Genomic DNA, 26,195 nt, shown 5'->3' on the forward strand with positions numbered 1-26,195 from the left:
GCACAAATCTAGTTAGTATTAATAATTTTCTCTTCTTGATGCTTTATGTGATGGTTTTGTGATAATTTGTATTTGGACCTTTACACACACACACACACACACACACACACACACACACACACACACACTGCTCTGGATTTGTCCCTTGGGATTTAGTTTCTGTTCATCACCTCTCTTAGTCCAGATGTTTTGGTGAAGTTGGTCCTTGGTTTGGATATTCTAAATTGCTTACAAGGTACACGTTTACTGCCAGCTACATTTTTGTTGCATCCAGCCCTGGAGCTGAATCTGCCTTCCTTGCTTGATGTTGAGATTTTTTTGATCATGGAAATCACAGTTTACGTTTTCAAACATATGCCTCCGACTATTACTGCTCTAAGGCATAGCACCTCATTGAAAAACTTCAAAAACCTCTGTAACAGCTGTGAGGGGCAGACCACTGGTCAGACAACGTGAGCTCATTCTTACTTTATCTTAATGATTTATAAAATTATTATTCTTAAATTATAACCCTGGATTTTTGTGTATTTTACATCCTCCTTTCAGTAGTTTCAATTCAGGGACAACTTGCCTTAGAATTTCCCATTTATCACAGAAGAAATCCCCTCTGATTTCCCATAGGGCAAAGTAGTGTAGGTTGATGCATATTGAGCTACTTGTGTGCTTAGTATCAAATAGTGGTCCTGTAGTAAATGCTCAAAACTTTCCAAGAGAGGGGAATCACGTTAATGCAGAGATGCAAAATAAAGGGGGGTACCTTAGCTTAAATTTTAGGATGTGTCCTCCATTGTGTATGATTCCATTATTTCACAGGATAGTGGGGAGAGTTTGTTGTATTCTCTACTTAAAATCTTGAATTTTAGAAAATGCCTCCTTCCTGCAATTTTATTTTTTTTTAAAAAATAAATTTATTTATTTATTTATCCACTTTTGGCTGCGTTGGGTCTTGTCTGCCGCGTTCAGGCTCTCTCCAGTTGCGGCGAGTGGGGGCTACTCCTCGTTGTGGCGTGTGGGCTTCTCATTGCGATGGCCCCTCCCGCCGTGGATCACGGGCTCCAGGCATGTGGGCTTCGGTAGTTGTGGCTCGTGGGCTCTAGAGCGCAGGCTCAGTAGTTGTGGCGCACGGGCCCAGCCGCCCCGCAGCATGTGGGATCCTCCCTGACCAGGGATTGAACCAGTGTCCCCCGCATTGGCAGATGGGCCCTTAACCACTGCACCACTAGGGAAGTACCCTTCCTGCAATTTTAGAATGAGTGTTTGCCAGGAGGGGAGAAGGAGGTAGTAGAAGCCTTGTTAAATACCTGAGCTACTTTGTGTGTTTTAGACACTTGCTATGCTCGTGTGCCTAGAATTGACATGGATCCAAGAGGTTTTCACCAGAGCCCTCCTGTCTCGCTTGGTCATGTAGTACCGCATTGCTGGGGGTAGGGTGGAGCGGAGAGTTCGCTTTTAATGGTTTCTTGTTATAGCCCTCAACAAAGCTGTGTCATCAATTCCCTTGGCTTTACAGACTATTGCCCAGAAGAAAAGATGTTTGGTTTTCACAAGCCAAAGATGTACCGAAGTATAGAGGGCTGCTGTATTTGCAGAGCTAAATCCTCCAGTTCTCGATTCACTGACAGTAAACGCTATGAAAAGGACTTCCAGAGCTGTTTTGGGTAAGATCATGTGATGTTTGTACCATTTTTGGAGTGAAAAAGATCACAGTATACAGAAGTATTTCTAAGCAAAGGGATTGGAACAGTGTGTTAATAATTAAAATCACTCATATTCTAATCTAGGTTATTTCAAGGCACTTGCTCTTAAAACAAATCAAACAATACTGACAGCCTTCCTTTTTCCAGATTATGAGGAACTACCAGATTAATTGTGGAGCCTTTTAGAAGTTATAATCAAACAAACCCTTTTGTTAACTTCAGGATGTACAAAGAGATTTTTTAAAAAAATTACCCTTATTCTCTCTTACAGTAATTGTCCTCCACTAGTTTTCTGTCCTTTGTATTGTTCTTCTAAATTATAGAAATATATTTTAACCCAGCCTGCTGAGGATACTAACAGGACTTAATGCTCTGCCCTGAAACCTGTCAGGCTATGTTAGCTTTTATTTTATAATTTTGTTCTTTATTTATCTTTTGACAATAAACCTCTGCTTAATAAAATGGAAATTACTTTCCAACAAATACTTGGATGAAATAAAATACTTAAAGTTGAGCCATTTCCCATGTTAGAAATTAATTTCACCACTGTTCTTCCTTATCAAAACATTTTGTGGATTATTTATTGTTAATCCTAGACTTTGTACTTATTTTGAAGGTTGTCAGAGTCTCCACTAACCAACCTTGCCTTTTGAAATTACATTTTTCTCCTAATGTCTTTACTTCCAACTGTATATATAATAAATGTTATTAGTATTTTTCTGTGTATTTATAATACAGGAAAAGTGTAGTAAATGAAAAATTCCTCAGAGAGACAATTAAAAAATAGCTTGGTAACTATAGATTTCTTTCCCCCATGCAGATATATTCATTAAAAAAAAAATTACAGTGCCTCTCTGGTTTTGTTTGTTGTGAAACTAGAATATCACGGCACATTTTTGTACTTAAAGGGTCGTGTTTTATTGCTTATGAAGTATCTACACATTTCAAGAAAGATTAATTGGACAGCATTGTTTAAAACCATGGTGACCAGGATCTTCTCTAGGTCTTAAATTTTGCTGTTGTTTTAAAAAACATTCTTTATTTTAAAATGACCAAATTGTAGCACATGGAATTGATTCATTGGATCTAGAAGTTAATTATATTTCTGAAATATTCTACAGAAACAATGGAACTGGATCACTCCAGACAATTAGAAATAACATCTATAAACTATAAATAGTGTTTTTTTCTAAAAGAAATGTACTTGCATGAGTTGTTTAATGTAAAGGAGACTAATAAAGGTTTGATTGTTTTCTTATCAGGTTACATGAGACTCGTTCAGGAGACATCTGTAATGCCTGTGTCCTGCTTGTGAAAAGATGGAAGAAATTGCCAGCAGGATCAAAAAAAAACTGGAATCATGTGAGTTCATCTTTCGTCTTTCTCAATTATACCTCTGTTATATTTAAAGTAACATTAATTTTTCCCCCTAATTTAGGAAATAATATGTTCCTAGGGTAGAAAAGTCTGAAAAGAATAAAGAAAAGCACTACTTGCTGCTCAGATATAATCACTTAACATTTTGACATTTTGGGGAGAAAAATAGCTTGGTATGGCATTTCTCTAAGGTTGTATCAAATATACCCATTTTTGGAGATTCACAGTGTACATTTCACATATTTTTAGGTTTAACCCAGAAATTCCTAGAGTTAATTAGACATGGATCCTTTTTTTCATCTCCTAGGATTATGTATGTCCTAATTCATGTTGGTACTAATGAGCACATTGGTTTATAATCAGAACTGGATTTAAAGCCTGCCTTTACCACTTACTAGTTGTGAACTTTGGGCAAGTGACATTTATTTATAAAGTGCAAAGATAATAGCTATCTCACAGAACTGTCGTAAGAACTGAATGTGATGATGTATATAAAGTATAACACATAGTAATCACTCAGATAGAAGCTATTGTTATTCTCTATATTAAATCCAGTTGAGATCAAACTGGAATGTAAATGTGTTTTCTATTTGCATTTCACTTTATAACGTCACTAGAACTCTTTAGAAAATACTTTCAATAACCAGAACGACACTGTTAGGTCTTACTTAATTTTTCTGTATGCTAGCTTGCAGAAGATTTATGACAATTATACAAAATGTTTTCTTTTAAGTGGGCAAAAAATATTTGTTTTTTACCTTTTTTCTTACACTAGCCTAACACTGTCCTTTGGTGACAATGTTTCATTATTATAATAGGTTTCTGTGGGTCTGTTAACCTATAAAAATGTGAGTTTTTCTTTAATTAATAGCTTACCTGGAGAAGATCCAAATTGTGATTTTGAAGGTGATATCAACCTTTTTACATAAGGTTAGAAATCTGCAAATAGCCAATGTGAATGAAGGCATGAGAAATGAGACCATATGGGGCTAGACCAGTGGCCATGCTAGGCTGTGGAAGAACATGCCATTGCCCTCACGTGGCTGACCTCAGGGATTAAGGGTGTGTAGTAAAAAGAGCATAAAGCATAGGTCTGAAAACCCTGATTTGCGTCTGGGCCCCTTCCCCACCCACCCTTGCCCATTTACTAGCTTAGTGAAATAAGGCAAAATACATAGTTGAATATCTCTTGTTTTTCTTTACCCTAAAACTGGAGTAACAAATTACTGCTTACTGCTTTGTGGTGAAGTTAAAATCAAAAGTATGTGAAAACTTTTTTGTAAACTGCAGAACATCATCCTATAGAAATGTTAATTGTTGTTAGGTTTGGTTTTTCTTAACCTACTTGGGTCATTTTCACCATATATAAAATCTATGTAAATTTTTTGTCCAGCAGACTCCTACTGTTACTTACTTCAAAGGAAAAAAAACACTAGATAAATTATTCTTTAATAGCATGTGATGATTAAAAGTGCACATGAGCTCTCAAACACTGAGTAGAAAATTCAAATTTGGCTCCTTCAAATAAGCATTTGTCTGAACCAAGGGAATACAGAGGTGTCATTTTTAAAATGGTATTAAATATTCAGTATTTTCTTCCAGGTGGTAGATGCAAGGGCAGGACCCAGTCTAAAGACTACCCTGAAACCAAAGAAAGTGAAAACTCTATCTGGAAACAGGATAAAAAGCAACCAGATCAGTAAACTGCAGAAGGAATTTAAACGTCACAGTAAGTTTGATATTGAAACATGAGGATTTAAGAATAGTTGTTTTGTTTTTGTCTGGGGTGGCACATGGCATGTATGGACCATTTTTTCTTTTATTGCTTTTTTAAAAAAGAGTGGGAGGCAATGTTGACTTGGGAGAGATATTTTATTTCTATGAAATCTTCGAACTTTCTCTTTGATTTTGGTGTCTTAAAAGTACTTTCAGAAGCCACTTCTTCAGATTGTGCTAAGAACACTCAGACCATTCTGATCTCTTTATTGACATCTTAATTTTCTAGAAGGTGAATTTTTCAAGTTTGTTTACTTGATTTTTATTCTTAAGGAGTTTGAGGCCTGGAGATATGCAGAAAGGTATATAAATAATTAGTGGACAATCTGAGACTAAAGCCCAGGTTCTCTGGAGAGTAATTTTGGAAATCATAACTCAGATATTGCAGTAAAAGCCAGCCTCAAGACCTCTAGGTTTAAGGGGGCTTGGTGTGTTGTGTGGGGTGAGAGGATGGGAAAGGAATGATAAATTAATATTAAGCTCGTCTACTTTTATTGGAAGTCATTGGGGGCAGGGGACCTTTTATGGTACTACTGTATTTAGGAATTTAGATTTCAGATTTTTTTTTTTTTTTTTTTTTTTTTTTTTTTGCGGTACACGGGCCTCTCACTGCTGGGCTTCTCCCGTTGCGGAGCACAGGCTCCGGATGCACAGGCTCAGCGGCCATGGCTCACGGGCCTAGCCGCTCCACGGCATGTGGGATCTTCCCGGACCAGGGCACGAACCCGTGTCCCCTTCATCGGCAGGCGTACTCTCAACCACTGCGCCACTAGGGAAGCCCTAGATTTCAGATTTTGAACAGGAAATCCACTGCATATAATGTTATTATGTTATTTATTACGCCCAGGGGGATCTGAGGCAGCACTATTGAATCAAACACATTAGTGTTTCTGTGGGGAAAATGTAGGCGTATTCATATAGGTGGAATAAACTAACTGTAAATAAGCTAGTCAGGTTTGCTTACCTAATTATAGTCCAGATCGGGCCAGATTTTGTGACCAAATTGGTTAGGAATAAACTTTTGTTTTGAGAACCTTTTCAGAATTGTAGGTGGACCTGTATTGGAATTTTCAGGATTAAAAAAAAAAAAAAAACTGGGGAATTCCCTGGCGGTCCAGTGGTTAGGACTCTGAGGTTCCACCGCAGGGGGCACGAGTTCCATCCCTGGTTGGGGAACTAAGATGCCGCATCCCGCACAGTGCGGCTAAAAAAAAAAAAAATCTGTAGGACCTTGTTAGACTAAGTTTTATCAATCAGTGCTTGTTTTAGAAAAATGGAAAAAGACAAGTTACTGATCAGATAGAATGAGAGGAAGGAAGGAGAACTATCATCTCTTGAGCATTTTGGTATATGTACCAAGCACTTTACATACATAATTATCCCAATGATTTCTATTTTAGAGATTAGGATAGGAAGTACAAAGTAGTGATTTCACCTTGACCCGAGGTCACTTAGTAAGTGGTAGAGATGAATTTGACCTGGGGTTTGTCTAATTTCAAAGCCCTGTGCTGTTTCTACAATATCATTCTGCTCTCTGGGATAGTGTAACTCATGCCACAGGACTCCAAAGTCCTTCCAGATCTGCTACTAACTCTGCTCTCAGGTAAGTTGGTGTTACCAGTCCATAGTTATTCTGTTAATATATTTAACCTTTGGCTAAAATATTTTAATACAGTTATGGTAAAATATTTAGGCAACATCAAATATGTGTATATTTTAATTATACATGTTTGTTTCTTAACCAGCTATCACCAAGGGGGGAAGAAAGACTGACTCTACCCTTTATTCTCTTTAAACGTTTTAGTGAACATTTAGAAAAGAGTAATTTTCTTCTATAACTTGAGGGGTAGAGAAATTGATATTCGTTATATATTCTTAGCGTCTCCCTTTAATGATAGGGAAAGTGACATCTGACTAACTTTTGCCTTACCTAAGGGAATATGTCCAGTGTAATTTTAGATTTTTGTGATAAAGCTGTGCTGTGGAGGGGTTGGAAACTGAAAATAACTGGGTTTTGGAAACTCAGAGTGAAACATGATTTTCCCAGGTGCATTGTGAATTGCTAGCAGCTGTGTGCACCATAACAGTTTTGAGATATTTGAATTTTTATACATCACCCACTAAATGGTTTCCCTGTCTCTGGTTATATATTTGCTTCCATGCATTTTGCATGTACTTGCCCTGTATTCCTCTTCTTGGGGCATTCTTTCCTTTGTGGTGTACTGGAAAAAGGCATTGGACCTAGGGCTTGAAGATCTGGATTTGAGTTACAGTTCTTGAACAAATATGTGATCCTGGTGTTGCTTAACATTTAACCACAATTTCCTAATCAGAGAAGTGAGGATAATCAAGTAAAAGGGGTTTTGTAAAACAAAACAAAGCGAAATAAATTCCCATACAAAGGTTAGCCATTCTTTTTGTCCTTCTTCTTCCTAAAACCTGTAATGAATCTGGTTGCTGTAGAATAAAATGGAAAACCCCTAGCAAGTCTTTGGATGTACCGTTTTAGGGAAAGGGTCAGTTCCCGTCGTGTGCATAGTGTATTCTGCTTCCACAATTTTACTCATCATCCCCACCTACCCCATGCTATCTAACTAGGCTTTTGTGCCTTTCCAAATCCTACCTACCTAATGTTTAAGACTTCAAAAATTACAGTTCTTTGAAGAATTTCCAGATTTACATTCTAGAAGAGAGGTTTTTTTTTTCCCTAACTGCGATTCTATATATAATTGTATCCTAGTGTCCCAGGTGTTAGATTGAACCATGTAAAATTGCCATTTTTATAGGTAGACATGGTCAAATAACTGCAATTTCAAATGGTTCATAGATATTAAACACTTCCTAGGATAGTGATGACTATCACTAGAGCAGCATAGAGATGACTGCTATTGCTGTTAATTATTAGGGCAGTCTTTTGTTTTTTTTTCTAAACACACACCCTAGCAGTGTATGGGCTGTTTATTTAGTTAGTTAGTTTGCACTGGGTCTTAGTTGCGACCTGTGGGATCTTTAGTTGCAGCGTGCGGACTTCTTAGTTGCGGCATGTGGACTTCTTCTTAGTTGCAGCACGTGGACTCTTATTTGTGGCATGCAGGCTTCTCAGTTGCGGTATGTGGACTTCTTAGTTGTGGCACGCATGCAGGATCTAGTTCCCCAACCAGGGATCGAACTTGGGCCCCTTGCATTGGGAGCGCGGAGTCTTACTCACTGGACCACCAGGGAAGTCCCAGGGAAGTCTTTTAAATATTCCTGTAGACTTATTCCTGTAAAGCATGCTACTTCTTATTTATTCATTCATTCATTCATTCATTTATTATTCTTTTTTTAATATTCTTTTCCATTATGGTTTATCATAGGATATTGAATATAGTCCTCTGTGCTATACAGTAGGACCTTGGTGTTTATCCATCCTGTATGTAACAGCTTACAGCTGCTAACCCCACCCTCCTACTTCCTCTCTCCCTCAGCCCCATCCCCCTTGGCAACAACCAGTCTATTCTCTATGTCCGTGATTCTGTTTCTGTTTCATAGATAGGTTCATTTGTGTCATTTTAGATTCCACATATAAGTGATTTCATATGGTATTTGTCTTTCTCTTTCTGACTTACTTCACTTAGTATGATAATCTCTAGTTGCATCCATCTTGCTGCACATGGCATTATTTCATTCTTTTTTATGTAAAGCCTGCTACTCTTGAGAATTTTGTTCAGTTGTTTTTTCATGAAGTTAAGCTATTCATATTTTGGAAGTAAATGAACATATTAAAAACACCAATGGTGCTTTCTTTGTTTTAGATACTTAATTTTATGCTATTGTATATAAACTTTTGTTAATAGAAAATGCTTGTGAGCGCTATTCAAAAAAGTTTTCTTTAGTCTCTTTCTTCCCATGTAGGATATGACACAGGGTTTGATGTCTAGTGGATACTTAATAAATATTTGATTAGTTCTATGAATTGGAGGATTATTCTATCCACCTATCCTGGGGGGGTGGTGGTGAGTCTTTAGCCAAAGGTAAGATGTGTGGTAGGCTCAACCCCTGTCTGATATTGCTGTTACTGAGAGTAGCAGTATGATAGCTTTATAGCTCAGTGACTATCAACCAAAAGATTTATTTTCTGGCTTGTAAATTTATATGAAGTCTTCTGAGGGCAAAAACACTAAATCATGTTTAGCTTGTATCTGATGAATTGCCTTTACTCCTTATTAAGTCAGGATCTATTGTTTTCCCTTTATGGGTAAGGTATCATTTTTCTTTGGATGCTTTCAAGATTTTTTTCTTTTTCTTTAACGTTCAGAAGTTTAATTATAATGTGTCTTGGCATTGATTTCTTTGGGTATATCCTGTTTGGGGTTTGCTCAGCTTCTTGAATCTATGGATCTATGTCTCTTGCCAAGTTTGGCACGTTTTCAGCCGTTATACTTGAGTATTTTTTCACCTCCGCCCTCTTTCTCCTCTTCTTCCGGGACTGCAGTCACATGAGTGTATGTTTTTTGCTGTAGTTCCACAGGTCTCTAAGGCTCTTTCATTTGTTTTCTTTGTGTTGTACAGGTTGGGTAATTTCTGTTGCTCTTTCTTCCAGTTCACTGATTGTTTCCTCTGTTCCCTCCATTCTGCTGTTGAGCCCGTCTACTGAGCTTTTTATTTCATTTATTGTATTTTTTCAGTTCGGATTGCAGTTCCTTGGTTCTTTATAGCTGCTTTTTTTTTTTTTTTTTTAAACTGAGGCCTACTTGCTGAGGCTATGTTTTCATTTATTTCAAGCTTGTTCATAATGGCTTATTGAAGCATTTTTGTCATAGCAGCTTTAAAATCTTTGTCAGATCATTCTAACGTCTCTGTCATCTTGGTGTTTAATAGATGCTTGACTTTTCATTCAATTTGAGATCTTCCTGGTTCTGGATATGATAACAATTTTTTATTGAAACCTAGACATTTTAAAATTGTGTTGTGAGACTCTGAGTTTTATTACTTGTTTTAACTGGCTTTTTTTTTTCCAGAAGGGGAAATGGGGGGGGGGCACCACCTTGTTACTGCCAAGTGGTGTTAAAAGTCAGGTTCCCCCTAACTTTTAACCTCCTTTCCAGCCTCCTTTGGTATCTGAGGTAGGAGGAGCTCCTGACTGTGGCTGGGTGGGGGTGGGCTGGGAATTAAGGCTCCCATGTGGTAAGGGTGCTCCTGTTCCTGGTGGGCCACAGTGAAGGCCCTGACTCTTCAGAGGGCTTCCACTGACATCATCCTGGTGGAGGTGTTGGGGGGCCTCCTAACAGTCTTGGGAGGATGGAAACCTAGGCTCCCCACTTGGCTTTTGCTCCTGTGGGTAGGGGTGGGGACCCTTCTTTTTCTGTGGTGTTTGGCTGGAGTAAAGGCGTTATTGTCTCCGAAAGGATTCCTCTTTCGCTAAGCTGCCCCTTTCCTGGTCCTTTGGCTAGAGAGGGCAGGCTTCTGTTGGCTGTGTGTGTGTGTGTATGTGTGTGTGTGTGTGTGTGTCTATGTCGTGTGTGTGTGTCTATGTCTATATCTGCACCCATTGGCATTTCTGAGTTGTTGGCTTCTTCAGCTGCAGGACTGGGATTTAGGAGGCAAAAAGAAAACCCATAAAAGCTGGGTAGCTCACCCCCGCTTCCTTCCTTAAGTCTCGAGCTCACTAGCTGTTGCCGACTTTCAGAGTGTTTAGTTTTGTTTTATATGTTGTGTCCGTATCTATTTTTAGTTGTACTTATTAGCAGGAGAATAGAGAAAAGTATGTCGGCTCTTCATCTTATTGGAAGCTCATTTTCTTTTAGATACACTTTAGTACAAATATCTTCAAATGTCAGTAGTGCATAGAAAATAAATTTTTTCTTTTTTTTTTAATTATCTCATTCACTGGGGGGCTTCCCTGGTGGCGCAGTGGTTGGGAGTCCGTCTGCCGATGCAGGGGACGCGGGTTCGTGCCCCGGTCCGGGAGGATCCCACATGCCGTGGAGCGGCTGGGCCTGTGAGCCATGGCCGCTGAGCCTGCACATCCGGAGCCTGTGCTCCGCAACGGGAGAGGCCACAACAGTGAGAGGCCCGCATACCGCAAAAAAAAAAAAAAAAAAAAAAAAATTATCTCATTCACTGTGTTTTATGCTGAGGCTTAGTTGCAGCTGCATATAGTGAAATTATAATTTGTTTTCACTTTATTTCAGATTCTGATGCTCACAGTACCACCTCAAGTGCCTCTCCAGCTCAATCTCCTTGTTATAGTAACCAGTCAGATGATGGCTCAGACACAGAGATGGCTTCTGGCTCTAACAGAACGCCAGTGTTTTCCTTTTTAGATCTCACATACTGGAAAAGGTAAAAGCAACAGAAAATATCTCTCTAACCAGCAAACCTTCTTAATTATAGGCAACGGTTTCCCACTTCCTTAGCAATTAAATGGCATTTGGCACACAGCTGGTAGCATGTGTGTTCGGAGGTGGATTAGGCAAGAATGGAGCTGAGAGTGTGGATTTTGTGTGTTTTTTTCTATTAAAATTGATTTAAAGTGGAAATCATGTTAAGAAATCTAAATTTCCTATGATGGAGTATACTAGGTATTCATTCTGACCAACTCTCCCACTGAAAAAAGTAAAAGGTCTAGAAGTATATATATTTTTATGTCTTTAAAAATGGCATTAACAAGTAGACAAGTTAATAAGAAATAATCAGAGGCCAAATGCTGAGTGAATGAGGGACCCCAAAGTCAAAAAAGAGATAATAGACTAGGAAAGAGAGAATATTTAAAGAGAAAGTGGTTAAGGATTTTCTAGTTCACAGATTTGGGAAGACTAACAAGTTAAAAGCAAGGTAATAAGCAATTATCTTATGGGCGAAGAAGTTTCACCCATAGATACATCATAGGGAAACTATGGAACATGGGAGGCAAAGCAGATTTTAAGTAGTGAGAAAATAAAGACATTATTTTCAAAGGAACAGCAAACCTACAAGCTGAATTCTCAGCATGAACAACGAAAGCCATAAAACAATAGATTAATACCTTCAATGGCCCAAGAGACAATAGCTCTCAACTTAAAATTATATATATGTAGCAAAAATATCTTTCGTAAATGAGGGCATAGGACTTTTTGACTAGAAAAAGAAAATTGAGAGTTTGCTGCCAGACTGGCTCAATAACAAAAATTCTATAGGCAGAAAAAAGAGCTCCAAGATTGAAATTCTGAGAAGGATAAATAAATATTTGTTGCCTATAGGTAAATTTAAACAAACACTGAAGGCTTAAAATGATAATAGATGGGAATTTTTAAAAAAAGAATTAAATGACAACAGTAACATATAAGTCAAAGTAATAGAAGTGATGGGAGTTAAAATGTCCTAATATCTTTGTATTGTTGACAATAAATGTATTGAATAACTTTAGAGTTTGATTAATTAACTGTATAACCACTAAAAGAATAAAAATAAGAATGTAAAACCTCCAGAGAAGAAGGGAAGGATGGAGAGTTTTAAAATATACCTAGCAGGACTTCCCTGGTGGCGCAGTGGTTAAAAATCTGCCTGCCAATGCAGGGGACATGGGTTCGATCCCTGGTCCAGGAAGATCCCATATGCTGTGGAGCAAGTAAGCCCGTGCACCACAACTACTGAGCCCGTAAGCCACAACTACGGAAGCCTGTGCGCCGAGAGCCCGTGCTCCACAAGAGAAGCCACCGCAATGAGAAGCCTGCGTGCCGCAACGAAGAGCAGCCCCTGTTCACTGCAACTAGAGAAAGCCTGCTTGCAGCAACGAAGACCTAACGCATCCATAAATCAATCAATCTAGCAAAATAAAATGACGAAAACCTCCATATATTTGTAAATTAAGAAACCATGGGTTCAAGAAGAATGTATAAGTTAGAAAATCCTTATAACTAAAAAAAAACTGAAAAATACCACAAATGAAAACGTGTGATATGAAGTTAAAGAGGTAGATAGAAGAAAAGTTGCCTTTAATGCTTCTTACAAAAAGAAAGATTTAAAATAAATGAAGTTACATGTATCCAATTTAAAGATTAATGAAGCTCAATATAAAGAAAAATAAAAGCAAGGAGATCCTAAAGATAGGAGTAGAAATAAATGGAGTAGAAAATCAATATGAATGGATAGTATCAGTAAAGCTAAGAGTTGGTTCTTGAAAAAGATAACCAAAAAAGTTACTAGAGATAAAGCAGGTCAAGAAAAAGAGATGGTACCGATAAGCATCTTGGATAAGAAAAGGGAGATTCAGCTTTAGAAAAAGCAGAAGTTTAGAAGACAATAGGATATTAGAAACAGCTTCATGACAATAAATTTGAACATATAGGTGAAATGGATACATTAGTAGAAAAAGACCGTTCACCAAAACTGTCTCAGGAAAAAGTAGAAAACCTGAATTGTCTCCTAATAAAGGAATGGATTCAGTGGTCAGAAGTCTTCCCTCAAAAAATCCCAGGCCTAGATAGACGAATTCTACCAAACATTCCAGAAACAAATGATTCTAATCTTGCACTGGCTTTTCCAGATTATGGATAAAAGAGGGCATAGGCTCCAAGCATTCTATGAGGCTAACATAACTTTGATATGTCATAAACAATATATCATAACTAGATTAGATTTATTCTAGGGATGTGAGATTGTTTGAAGCATTAGAAAGCCAACTAATATAATTTGAGTTTCCTAAAGGAGGGAGAAAATGCCTACTGTCTTAGTGGTATATTGAAGATGTTTGATAAATTTGAACTTCGCTTCAAGGTTTAAAATAAAACCTTTAGCAAAATACGAATAGAAGGGAACTACGTTGATAAATAATTTGCATTTTCGAGTAAAGTTGAGCACGTTCCCGTTCCTATAGCCCAGCAACGTAACCTAGGAAAAAACCTTCAGACCTGTGCACCAGTATGTACAGCATGTTTGTAATAGCAAAAATTGTCCCATCAGAAGGAGAGTGGGTAAATTGTGGTATATTCACATGGTGGAATACCGTACATAAGTTAAAATGAAATAAAGCTCTAACAATATGTATGAATGTCAGTCACTGTTGAGCAAAAAAATTGCAGCATACAATGTGATTCCATATACATGCATTTCTCTCTATATATATATTTTAATATATTACATATGTGAGTTAACAAGCAATATGTTTAGAGATGCAAACGTTGTACGTAAAGAAAAAAACGGAGTGATAAACCTGAAATTAAGGAGGAGAGAATGAGATTGGGTGGACTGGGATTGGAGAGGGGCATACGGGGGACTTCATAGGAAATAATAGTTTTTTTTAGAGTGTGTGATCCATGGATGATTTGTTGTGTTGTCATTTTTGTATGCCTTTATGTATATTTGATAGTATGTGTATATATTTTTTGTCTGTTCAGTATTAAAATAAAACCACCAGCTGTATCAGCCTGTTGACGGTGGCTGTTTTCTTTAACATTTGGTGATTTTGGGAGGAAACCGTTTATAACTTTTGGAGCAGCCTCTGAAACTGACTGCTGTCTCTCAGATTGCCTTCTTCCCCCTTAATATTTGATAAGATTCCAGTGTGGGATTTAAGGTGCCTGGGTAATTCCCATTACCTAGCAAACTGGGGTCACTCTAGGAGCCCATTCATTAGGAATGTGATGAGATTGTGGAAGTAGAACCTTTGATCATGCTGTACTAGTTATAATGATGAGTAGATTTTTCCTTTTTTTGTATTCCTGTTTTTCTGCCTTATTTAATATATTTTGTTCTCTCTCCATTTTTTTCTTTTAGACAGAAAATATGCTGTGGCATTATCTATAAAGGCCGTTTTGGGGAAGTCCTCATCGACACACATCTATTCAAGCCTTGCTGCAGCAATAAGAAAGCAGCTGCTGAGAAGCCGGAGGCGCAGGGGCCAGAGCCTCTGCCCATCTCCACTCAGGAGTGGTGACTGAGGTTGATGTAGAAGGGGAACAAAAAAATGAGTTAAATTTTGGAAAACACCAACAAAATGACCTTCCTATTTTTAACTTGGATACCTGTTATTCTGCCAAAAGTTGATTTCTAGAATAGTTTTGAGTGGGTTATTTTCCCTCCAGTTCCACAAAGTCTGAAGCCAGTATCTAGCTTACTAAAAGAAAAAAAAGAAGTGTACATAATATTTAAGATGCTGAGTATTTCATAGGAAAGCTGAATGCTGCTGTAAAGTGCTCTTTAAGGCTTTTTTTTTAAAAAAATCCCCTTCTAATGAATGAAATTAGGGGAATTTCAGGGGACAGAGATGGGATTTGTTGTATGATAAACGTATGTAGTTTTAGTCTTTCTATATTGAGAAGCAGTGGTTGGGGCATTTTTTAAGATGGCTGGCTACACTTGTTTTCCTTCGTTATAATAAATTTGTCATAACTCAGTAAACACAGACTTGCCCCTAGAGGTAGTTGTTAATAACTTTGAAATATTAAGGTGTTGCCAAGGTTCTGATGATTCAAACCTGTACTACTGAATATTAAGCAGGATGGACTAAGCTCTCTAGTGCGAATATCTTGAAGGAGTAATTTCTAAATATACAGAGGTAACTTGACTGTATATGTTGCATCCTGTGTCACCTCCCTCCATATTGATATTTGATAAAGTTTTTAATTTATATGAAACTTCTAAAGCATAATCAAAGTTCCTCTTGGGGAAATGTCACATCTTTAGGATAGGCAATCCTATATGAATAGTACCAAAGCATTACCCCTTGGTAGAGAATGCACTCTATTAAAAACGTTAGATTATCTGAAAAATAAAATGTGCAAGTCTTCAGGATAGCACATGAAAAAAACAAAGGTTAATGCTTCTTGGGGCACATTTCTTAGAGGGCTTGCAAGTGTGTAAATAATTTGTTTATGTTACATGACTGGTGACTTCATTGAAAATCTGCACAATTCAGTTTTAGCTCTGGATTACTTCGGTTGACCTTTGTGAAGGTTTTATCTGTGTAGAATGGTTGTTTGACTTGTTTTAACCTATTAGGGTTTTGGGTTTTGGGTTTTTGTTTTTTGTTTTTCATTCAATATTAAAGTAAAATTCTACTAAAAGAAAAGAGGTGTGTGTTAATGCTGAGTGGGTTGGTTTTGGTTTGGTTTCTTTTAGTCAGGCTTTCTGAACATTGAGGTGTTAGATTATACATCCTAAACGTGGAGCTCTTCAATTGTAAAACCTTCATTAAAAGCCTTTTACTTGAACCCAAACCAAAGTACTATCTATTGCCTCTTTTCTAAAAGTTCAGGAAGAATATATCACCAGTTCAGACTTTTCATAATGCGGGAGGGTCATTTGCCTACCTTCTAATAACATGACTCAGTGCTTATTTTTAAAACTGGATTTTAAAGATTGGATAGTATAAATAACAAGAAGGAGTGAGCCAATTTTTATGGGTACCCTATAGTTTTATAGTTCTTAATCTAAGCTTAAAATTTTATATTTCTTCCTTTGGAAAAAACTACAAGCCACCATATGCACAGACTACATAGTGAGTTGGGTCAGCTTTCCCACAGACTTTGAGGTGTATTACAAGAATCCCAGCCATTATCATCTTCCTCCTGAGTTATTTTGAAATGGTTTTTTTTTTCTCTCTTTTTATTTTGTACATTTTGGCTGCAGTATTGGTGGTAGAATATACTATAATATGGATCATCTCTACTTCTGTATTTATTTATTTATTACTAGACCTCAACCACAGTCTTCTTTTTCCCCTTCCACCTCTCTTTGCCTGTAGGATGTACTGTATGTAGTCATGCACTTTGTATTAATATATTAGAAATCTACAAATCTGTTTTGTACTTTTTATACTGTTGGATTCTTATAATCAAGACTTTTACTAGGGTATTGAATAAATTTAGTCTTACTAGAAAATAAAAGAAGCTGTTTTGTGGCTTTGTCTGAAAGGTGTTCTTAAGAGTAATTAATGTTTTTGACCCTCACAGATACTCAGTGTAAGCCCTTAGTATTATTAACAAGCCATGAAGGAAAGAAGTCCTCTTCACTGAGAAATACAGGCTTTAAAATACAGATCTTCCTCCACTTACCATGGGGTTACGTCCCAATAAACCCAAAGTAAGTTGAAAATATTGTAAGTCAAAAACGCATTTAATACATCATAGCTTAGCCTAGTCTACCTTAAACATGCTCAGAACATTTACATTAGCTTACAGTTGGCAAAATCATCTAACACAAAACATATTTTTCATTAAAGTGTTGACTATCTCATGTAATTCATTGAATACTGTACTGAAAGTGAAGGCCAGAATGGCTAAATGTACTGGTAGTTTACCCTCCTGATTGCGTGGCTGACTGGGGTCTGTGGCTCACTGTGGCTCCCTGCTGCCGCTGCATCACAAGAGTGTCCATATACTGCATATTGCTAGCCTGGGAAAAGATCACAATTGAAGTCTGATTTCTACTGAATGCATATCGCTTTTGCATGACCGTTAAGTCCAAAAATCCTAAGTTGAACCATCATTAAGTCGGAGACTGACTGTAAAGGACATTTTTTGTTGTTGTTGACAGGGACAAGTAAGTAGGGTTTATTGGTGGGCGTGGGTGGGGAGGGGGCAGCGCCGAGGCTCTCACGAGTGCAGGGCCCGCCATTTGTCCAGGGGGCCACGATTGGGGATGTACGTGACCCCACAGCCATCTGAGATGAGCTGCTTTTCTGCCACCATGTTTTCAAGTTCATCTGCATTAAACTTAGTAAATCCCCACTTCTTGGAGATGTGGATCTTCTGGCGGCCAGGGAACTTGAACTTGGCCCTGCGGAGGGCCTCAATCATATGCTCCTTGTTCTGCATCTTGGTGCAGATGAACATTATGACCTGGCCAATGTGGACCCTGGCCACTGTGCCCTGGGGCTTTCCAAAGGCAATACGCATACCTGTGTGGAGCCTAGACTGGGGACAGCATGTCAGTCATTAATGTCCGCTGGAAAGGGCTGTCTCCAAGGTCCCTTAGGGCAACCCATACAGGCAACAGGCTGCATATACTACTGAGGAGGCTGCTGTTTGCAGCCATTGCGCACCAGGCCCCCATGGGGAAAAGAGCACAGTCGGCTTAACTGGCTGCAAATGTAAAAGACATTTTTTTTTGTAAAAGACATTTTAACTGATGGGCACGATAATTAACCTAGTGGATAAGATGATTTTAACAGTGAAGGACAAAAGGTCTCCAGTGTTTCAGTGTCTGTAATATGGTTTTATTAGTATTGTCTATGGACATAGTGGGAAGCAGCATTGAGACTTTAGAGAAACTATAAAAGGTAGTTATAGAGAAAGGTAGATTTTGGGATTGGGGTCAGACCCGGGTTCTCTGATTCCTGGCTCTACCCCCTTATTAGCCATTTGAGTCACTTGACCTTTGTGAGTCTCCAAACTTCTGTTACTTCACAGAATTGTTTACAGATTTATGATGAATCCAAAGAGGTATAATTCATACCAAAGGTTTTTTTTCTGTGTCGTGCGGCTTTCGGGATCTCAGTTCCCCAACCAAGGATTGAACCTGGGCCATGGCAGTGAAAGCCTGGAATCCTAACCACTAGGCCACTAGGGAACTCCCATATATCAAAGTTTTAAAAACAGGTTATTACCTGGGAAAGGTAGATGCTGTGGGTCAAACTTCTTATACTACAATTAAATTAGCTTTGGGATAGTCCAGGTGGTTTTGCCAGCACATAATCTAGTTATTGTGAAGCTACTAAGTTAACCTAAATAGTGGGAAGATGACAGCACCTACATGATCTATTGCTGTTTAATAAAATTACCAAAAATGTAGTGGCTTGAGAGAAATTGATCTCAGTTTCCATCTAGGTGCAGTGTGGCTGGGTCCTTTGCTCAGGGTCTCACAAGGCTGCAACAGGTGTCAACTCGGTTGCATTCTCATAAGGTGACTTGGGAATAATTCACCCCAAATTCACTTGGGTTGTTGGCAGAATTCATTCCCTGTGGCTGTAAGATGGAGAGCCCAGACTACTGGCTGGAGGGCCCCCTTAGTTCCTTACCACTTGGGGTCTCCCAACATGGCACTCACTGTACCCAGCCAGCAGGTCTCCAGAGCCAGTCACCTAACAAGACAGTCGTCTTGTCCACATTCAAGTTACACAGTGAACATGAGGTGGTGTGTGGGGACCATAGAGTTTGGTGTGCCATAGCACCTCTTCTTTTTCTTACGTGAGCCACTTGAAACTGGGCCTCTTTGTCCTAAAATACAAGCATTTGGGTGTAGCAAGTAAAAAGAAAAATAGTTCCCCTATTATGAAATACCTACTGTGGTGGGCTTGGCACCTGTAAATACTGTTCAAACAACCTTGCAAAGTGAAAAAACAAAACAACCTGTTTACAGGTAGTCAGTGAAGGGATGCAAGGGGGGGCATATAACTTAAAATAAAATCAGCTTTCCTGATTGCAAAGCCTGTGCTCTTCACACTGGACCCTGTCCCTGCTATAGCAATGGTGCCTTCTTAACCTGCATTTTGGGTGGTCACCTGGGTCTCTTCCGAAGGATGAAAACGAGGAGCAAGTTTTACCCTTGTGAAGAGGTTGACCTTTGTCTAAATCAGTTAATCAAATTTTGTTAATTTTGATGTTGAAAGTACATATTATATACTGTCTTTTTGTGGAGAAAATGGTCTCCAGGAGGTTTAGTTGAAACAACGGAATCTTCTAAAAATAAATGAAGGTAGCCAGAGCTAACTGCTTGCTCTGTAGTAAAGAATGGAAGATACCGAGGGAGCCTCTTGATTGACCGTCCCTAGAGCAGTTTCCCAATCGCCCAGATTTAGCATTATGCTGCCCTGGCAGTCATTTTTGTGTGATGTTCAGTGAACTGGGAAGGGAGGAGAAAGCCCAATTGGATCAAAGTTAGATAATTTCACAGGCTCATGTTCTCAAAGAAAGGGATCTGAGGGTTCTAACAATTTCTCGGGCTATGGAGTTTGGTTACTTATTGTGGTCATGAGAATGCTTTAGGTTTCAAATATCTTGCACCCTGGTTAGAAACTGCTTGTTATTGTATGTCGAGTAGGGGCTTCTTAGACATGCTTAGTTGCAGGCTTCAGTGTAAAAGAGCTTAATCTCTCAGTTTAGAGAGACCAAAAAGATTTTTGGCAAAGCCTGCCCTTTGTTTCAGTGTCTGAAAGTGGGGGAAATAATTTACTCTGTTTGAGAACTTCAATTCTCTACACTTCTGTAGCTTACATTAGCTTTAACATTGTCCAGGTATTGTTTTTTTGTAACTGCAAGGAGAGCGGTTGTTTTATGTTTATACTTACCTCAGGAATTAAGACAGAAGTCTCAAGATTCTTCAGCAAGTCACTGGTAGAGTTAAAATAGGAACCTGAACAGTTATGGGTTTTTTTGAAGGTAACAGGTGTGTTCTTTGCTTCCAATCACCTTTACAGTCCACTCCAGTGTTGATTTTGCCCCCAACACTCCAAGGGTCACTGATGGCTTTCTCATAGGGAATTCCAAAGCCCTCATTTTACTCATCCAGCCTCTCAATAGCACTTGATACAATTGATAGTTTCTTTCTTTGAAGCATTCTTGGCTGATAACACTGCTGTTCCCAGGTTTCCTACTTCAGATGCTCATTGGCCCAGGGTTCATCTTCAACCCTCTTCCCAGACCATTTCCGTTCCCACGGTCCCAAATACTATCTAAAATATGCAGACATCTCCCAAGTCTCTCTCCAGAACTTTTTATTAATCAGGGTGCCAGCAGGAAATAGATGGCTTACTGACATTGGATAATTTGAGGAAAGCTTAATAAAGGAACTTTACAAAGCTATGCATATGGTGTAGGGAAACTCCAAGGGAAAGTGCAGTTCTCAGGACTGGTAACATTGGGGCTAGTAATGTTAGGGTGCTGTTACTACCCCTAGGTCTGAAGGGTTGGGGGTCGGGAGTGGTCAATGGAACCAGGAGACAGGCTATGTAAAAAAGGGTGGGGGGCTGGGGGAAGCCATAGGAATAAATATTCCTGTCACTCTCCAGATTGACCAACTCCCTCATTAATACCTTTACACATACTGTTTGTTCCCTCTGACCCATTTCCCCACAATCCTATAGCTAGGAAACACCTACTTATCCATCAGGTTTCAGCTTAGGCACCACTTGGGGAAGACTTCCAGAACAACCACTACCCTACCCAACACACACACACACACACACACACACACACACACAGAATTGTATGCTAAGTAGGTTCCATGAAAGCAGGAACCATGTCTATTTTTTACTACAATAGTTCCCAGAGTCTAGTACAGTGATTTTTAGTATAGAAGTAGGAGCACAATAAATATTTATTGACTGACTGATTACAACTTTGTATTATCACAAGTCATGATCATAGAAGAGTTGAATTTATGCTAACGGTCTTGATGAATTTCAAGAATTTAAAAAATATTTTGACCTTGAACATTTTTAAATATGCAGAAAAGTTGAAGGGATAGAACAATAGTATAACCTCTCCCTAGATCCACCAACTGTTAAATTTTACCACAAGTACTTTAGCTGCTTTGCTGAATCATTTGAAAGTAAGTTATGGCCATATGACACTTCATCCCTGAATACGTAAGCATTCATTTCCTAGGAATAAGGATATTCTACATCCTTAGGTGTGCCGTTGCCACACCTGAGACGAATAGCCCAGTAATGTCTAATATGATCTGTATGGAATAATTGCCCCTGTTGTCCCAATGTGTCTTTTAAAACTTTTTTCCTCATCCAGGATCTAGTCACAATTTATATACACATTTGGTTAATGTCTGTCCTCTTTTAATTTAATCAGGAATAGTCCTCCCTGCCTTTTTTTTTTTTTTTTTCATGACATTGAACTTTTTCAAGTATCAGAATCGGTTGTATAATGTCCTAAATCTTGGATTTTTTCTGGTTGTTTTCTTAGTGGATTTAGATTACACTTTCTTGTTGTGTGGGGCATCTCTTAGTGTGTCAGTAGAGGCGCACAATGTCAAGTTGCCCCACTGTTGGTGATGTTAAGATGATCACTTGGTTAAGATGGTGACTGCCAGATCTTTCCATTTTAAAGCACATTTTTTCCTTTTGTAAATGAATAATCTGTGGGCTGATACTGTGAAACTTTTAAAACACCCTTTCATTCAAGTGTTCATTGAGCACCTATGTCCAAGACCCTACTAAGTGTTCTAAGTAGTCCTTCGATGCTTGAGAAATCATGTAATCCTTAAGTCCTTGAGAATCCCAGCTCACTAAGGTTCTTTTGCTTATTCTTGCCATTTACTTGCATTTGACTTTTATTTTTTTGATTTCCTTGTGGTTCCCATTCAGAAGTAAAGGTGTGATGGATGGGAGCAGGGTTTATGTTTGGCATGTGAGCTTATTAGTTAATATCACCGGGGCATAGATGAATAAACAGTGGAATTAAAGTTAGAAGACTTGAATTCAAATCTTGGTTTTGGTATTTAATGGCTTTATGATCTCTGATAAAGTTTCTCTGAGCTCTTTTCCTTCTCTGTAAATGGAGGAAGTAATAGCAACCCGAGTTGTAGTAATAATAAAATGAGTAAGTGCACAGTGAAGGTTTGTGTCATCAATTGTTCTTTTTAGCACTGGGGTCTAAATACGGGATACAGGAGGAGTGAAAACTTTTTTATGACCTGTAGTTATGGTGAACACAGCAAAGGTCGTCAACAGTTCACATCGACACCCACCCCCTCCAAAAACAAAAACAAAAAACAAAAAACAACCCTAAAGCTTTCTTAAGTTTCAGTGCTTAAAGGAGAAAATGTATTCACTACAAGATGATTACGCTTTGGCAGCACATGAATCCCAGGATTGGGAAATTGTATAGAGGGCATGAAGCGATGCCAAATATAATTACGCTGTACAAAAGTGTGCTGAGATCCAGGGAGTGGCCAAGATAGGCTCTCAGGATGATTTTTTTTTTTTTTTTTTTTGTGGTACGCGGGCCTCTCACTGTTGTGGCCTCTCCCGTTGCGGAGCACAGGCTCTGGACGCGCAGGCCCAGCGGCCATGGCTCACGGGCCCAGCCGCTCCGCGGCATGTGGGATCTTCCTGGACCCGGGCACGAACCCGAGTCCCCTGCATCGGCAGGCGGACTCTCAACCACTGCGCCACCAGGGAAGTCCCTCAGGATGATTTTTGAAGGGTAAAGTTTGGCTGAGCTGTAATAGCACGGTGGAACCAATTCATAAAACATGCTGAAATAGTACAACATACCTCTTTAGCCTCAAGGCCTAAATCTCCAGTTAGTTTAAGCCAGGCTAGTTGCCTGCTTCGGCCAGCCTAGCCTCCTGGAACAACTGCAAGGGCGCACCATTCACATCCAACAGAAATGCCGTCCCTTCCACCCCTCCCCCTCCCAGGCCTCCCCCCACTCCCGCGTTATGCCAGCACTGAAGATAACGGCAGTGGAGTGCACGATTTCAGGGATGCTTTTGGCTCTAGCAGCTTGAGATTCTGCTTCCTAAACTCCATGAGACAGAGTTCAGGTCTCTTTGTAATGTTTTCCTTCTTTCTCAAATAAACCAGTGATGAGGGATGCAGTGGGGATATCTTTGGCCGTTTCTAGAGCATCCTGGTGATATCAGTCAGCCAATTGTTAAAATAAGGAATCTGTCATAATTAAAAATTCTAATTTTCATTTTCTTCTGAAGAACTTAAACCATTTCATTATTGAAGAGGCTGACATCTAGAACTACCAGGAAAAACTAAACCCTTTGCTACTGTTTTCACCAGCAGCTTTTTTATCCTAGCTACAGAGCTTTCCTTATCATATGGTACTATATGAATGTCCACAAGGTGGTGTTAGTCACACAAAGTACTCTGAGAATGTTTTAGGCTCATCCAGTTTAGAGCGCTCATTTACAGATGGAGAAACTTACCTAATGGTCACCTAGCTCATTAGTTGCAGAGCTAAAACTGGAGCTAATCCCTTGTTGAATCCACACTCAGCCAAACAGTTATTTTAGCTTAAATGTAAGTCTTAGAAACATATTTAAAATGTCTGGAGAATCTATTTCTATTTCCTTTTGACAAAGATAACTTTAATCTTTGTTAAGAACTAAAAGCCAACCTTTACTGCTTTCTGCAGTTAATTTTAAATTATCACAAAGGAGAAAGAAAGCATACTTGTGTTTTCCTTCTCCAAATTCCCTATCCCAGAAGACTGCCATTGTGATAAACACATGCTACTGGGGAGTCAATTCTTGAATATCGCAGATACTGTGGCCATAGTCCTAAAGGATTAGGACAGCCTGGATGTCTGTCCAGTGCACATTTGGAGATTAAGCTGTTGCCATACAACCGAGACCAGAAGTTACCAAGCCCTCCCTAGAGCCTCTGATTGATCTGGTTGTTAAGGCAGCATGCTCCCACTGTCTGTACAGGTGTGGTTTCCAAGTAGTGTGCAAGCCTGGTCCTTTGGGGTATACAAAATAATTCCTGTCTATTTTTTCTCATTCTTTTTGTCTCCTGTTTTTTTATTGAAGTATAGTTGACATATAACATTGTATTAGTTTCAGGTGTACAACAATGATTTGTTACGTGTATACATTGTGAAATGATCACCACAATAAGTCTATAGTTAACATCCATCACTGACATATTGTTACAGATTTTTTTTCTTGTGATAACTTTTAAGATCTATTTTTCTTCTATGTTTTTATGGTTTTTAAGGTACATAATATTAGCACAGTGCTACATGTACATATATATATATATATGTAAGAAATGTATTAGGAGTATATACTCATTTTAATTTTTTACTAATTGGAGAGAGATCAAAAAGGTTTGGAGAGAGTTGCATACTTCTCTGTATGTGTATTACATGTCAATAAGAAGTTTACTTTTAAAATATTTGAAGTTCATTGCTCTAGTTACTACATAGTGATGGAGGGTTAGGAGTAGGAACTGTTTATTTTCAAGTCCAAGAGATCATTTTGGTGAAATATTAGAGAAAGTGGTTTATGAACCCTTCCTAAATTTGATGGGGAAGGAGGAATGACAGTTGCCAGAGCTGGTTTATATTACATGCTTATCAAACGGCTTCCTCTCCCGCGGTGTAATATTTCCTCTCCCCTGCCTTTATCACTGAGAGTGGAGTGTTTTTCAGAATGGCATATCCTCCCTCGGGAGTAAAGTTATTAAGTGTGCCTTGTCATTGGTGGAAAGAAAAAAAAAGCCTGGCTTTACCTGGGGATTTCTAGTTTCTTCCTTTGCCTCCCATTCAACTGGATACCCACAATTCCTAGCCCCCAATTATTTTTTCTTAATCATATTGAAACTCCATAGAAAATAGAAATGACCGCACTGGCTTATTAGTCAAGGATGAGTCTCTACATTTGCCAAACAATTGAAGGCACTGAAATAGGCCAGGAGAAATAAAATTATGTGCAAGCCTTTTTAAGGGAGGTTGAGAGTGGAGGGTAGAAAATCAGTTATTTAGATTGAGCAGTTGTAAAATGAAGCTCCACAGCTACCCAACATGACAGGTAATGAAGAATATGAGGAAGTAGTAGAAAGAGGTTCTTTTGGAAGAGAATCAAGTCAGAACATTTTGAGAGAAATTATTAGTGGATGGTAGAAACTAAGAAAACTTGTTTCAGGGAAAACGAATGTGATTCCATAATTTAGCAATAAAATAATAGATGTTGCAAAGTGTCAGAAATTTATTTATTCAATCATCTATTTAGTTAATTTTTTTTTTTTTTTGCAGTATGCGGGCCTCTCACCCCGTGGCCTCTCCCGTTGCGGAGCACAGGCTCCGGACGCGCAGGCTCACTGGCCATGGCTCAGCGGCCATGGCTCACGGGCCCAGCCGCTCCGCGGCATGTGGGATCTTCCCGGACCGGGGCACGAACCCGTGTCCCCTGCATCGGCAGGCAGACTCTCAACCACTGCGCCACCAGGGAAGCCCTATTTAGTTAATTTTGAGTTCTTATTCCACACCAGCTGCTGAACGAGGCACTGAGAAAATTATAATGGACTACACACTACCCCTGCTCTCAAGTGTCTCATAGTCTTGGAAAATAGTAAGAAATGCTTAGACAGGGGTAAGCACTGGTGCCACGTTAGCACACGGAACGGCCCCACTGGTTTAGGGGAAGGTATTAAGTGACCATTTACTGAGCATTTTGTGCCAGGCACTGTGCTAACAAACACTTTAAAAATCACATTGGCTTTTAACAGCTACTCTACTTTTAAAACTAGAGTTTTTAATAAACTCTACAGTTGTCTTCATTTTACAGATGAGAAAATAGAGGCTCAGAAAGACCAATAGTAAGAAAAAAATTTGATGCCAATACCAAAACTTCTGTAAGTTAAGTAGAAATATGAGAAAGTAAAAATAATTTGAAAAGTATTAAAGATAAAAG

General features: G+C 38.8%; 1 protein-coding gene across 4 annotated transcripts in view; it reads left to right on the plus strand.

The window, feature by feature from the left end:
- The window catches only part of SINHCAF (SIN3-HDAC complex associated factor), a 30,751-nt gene extending 14,041 nt beyond the window's left edge, over nucleotides 1–16,710 (plus strand). For all 4 annotated transcript variants that reach the window (XM_082634777.1, XM_082634778.1, XM_082634780.1 and 1 more), the window contains exons 2-6: nucleotides 1,511–1,658; nucleotides 2,960–3,059; nucleotides 4,677–4,803; nucleotides 11,024–11,174; nucleotides 14,586–16,710. In XM_082634777.1, coding sequence (XP_082490903.1) covers nucleotides 1,531–1,658; nucleotides 2,960–3,059; nucleotides 4,677–4,803; nucleotides 11,024–11,174; nucleotides 14,586–14,745 — 666 coding nt within the window. In that variant the 5' untranslated portion in view covers nucleotides 1,511–1,530 and the 3' untranslated portion in view covers nucleotides 14,746–16,710. The remainder of the gene's footprint in view (nucleotides 1–1,510; nucleotides 1,659–2,959; nucleotides 3,060–4,676; nucleotides 4,804–11,023; nucleotides 11,175–14,585) is intronic.
- The last annotated feature ends 9,485 nt before the right edge of the window (nucleotides 16,711–26,195 follow it).

This window comes from Mesoplodon mirus, assembly GCF_964341445.2.
Source record: "Mesoplodon mirus genome assembly, chromosome: 11".
Taxonomy (NCBI): domain Eukaryota; kingdom Metazoa; phylum Chordata; class Mammalia; order Artiodactyla; family Ziphiidae; genus Mesoplodon; species Mesoplodon mirus.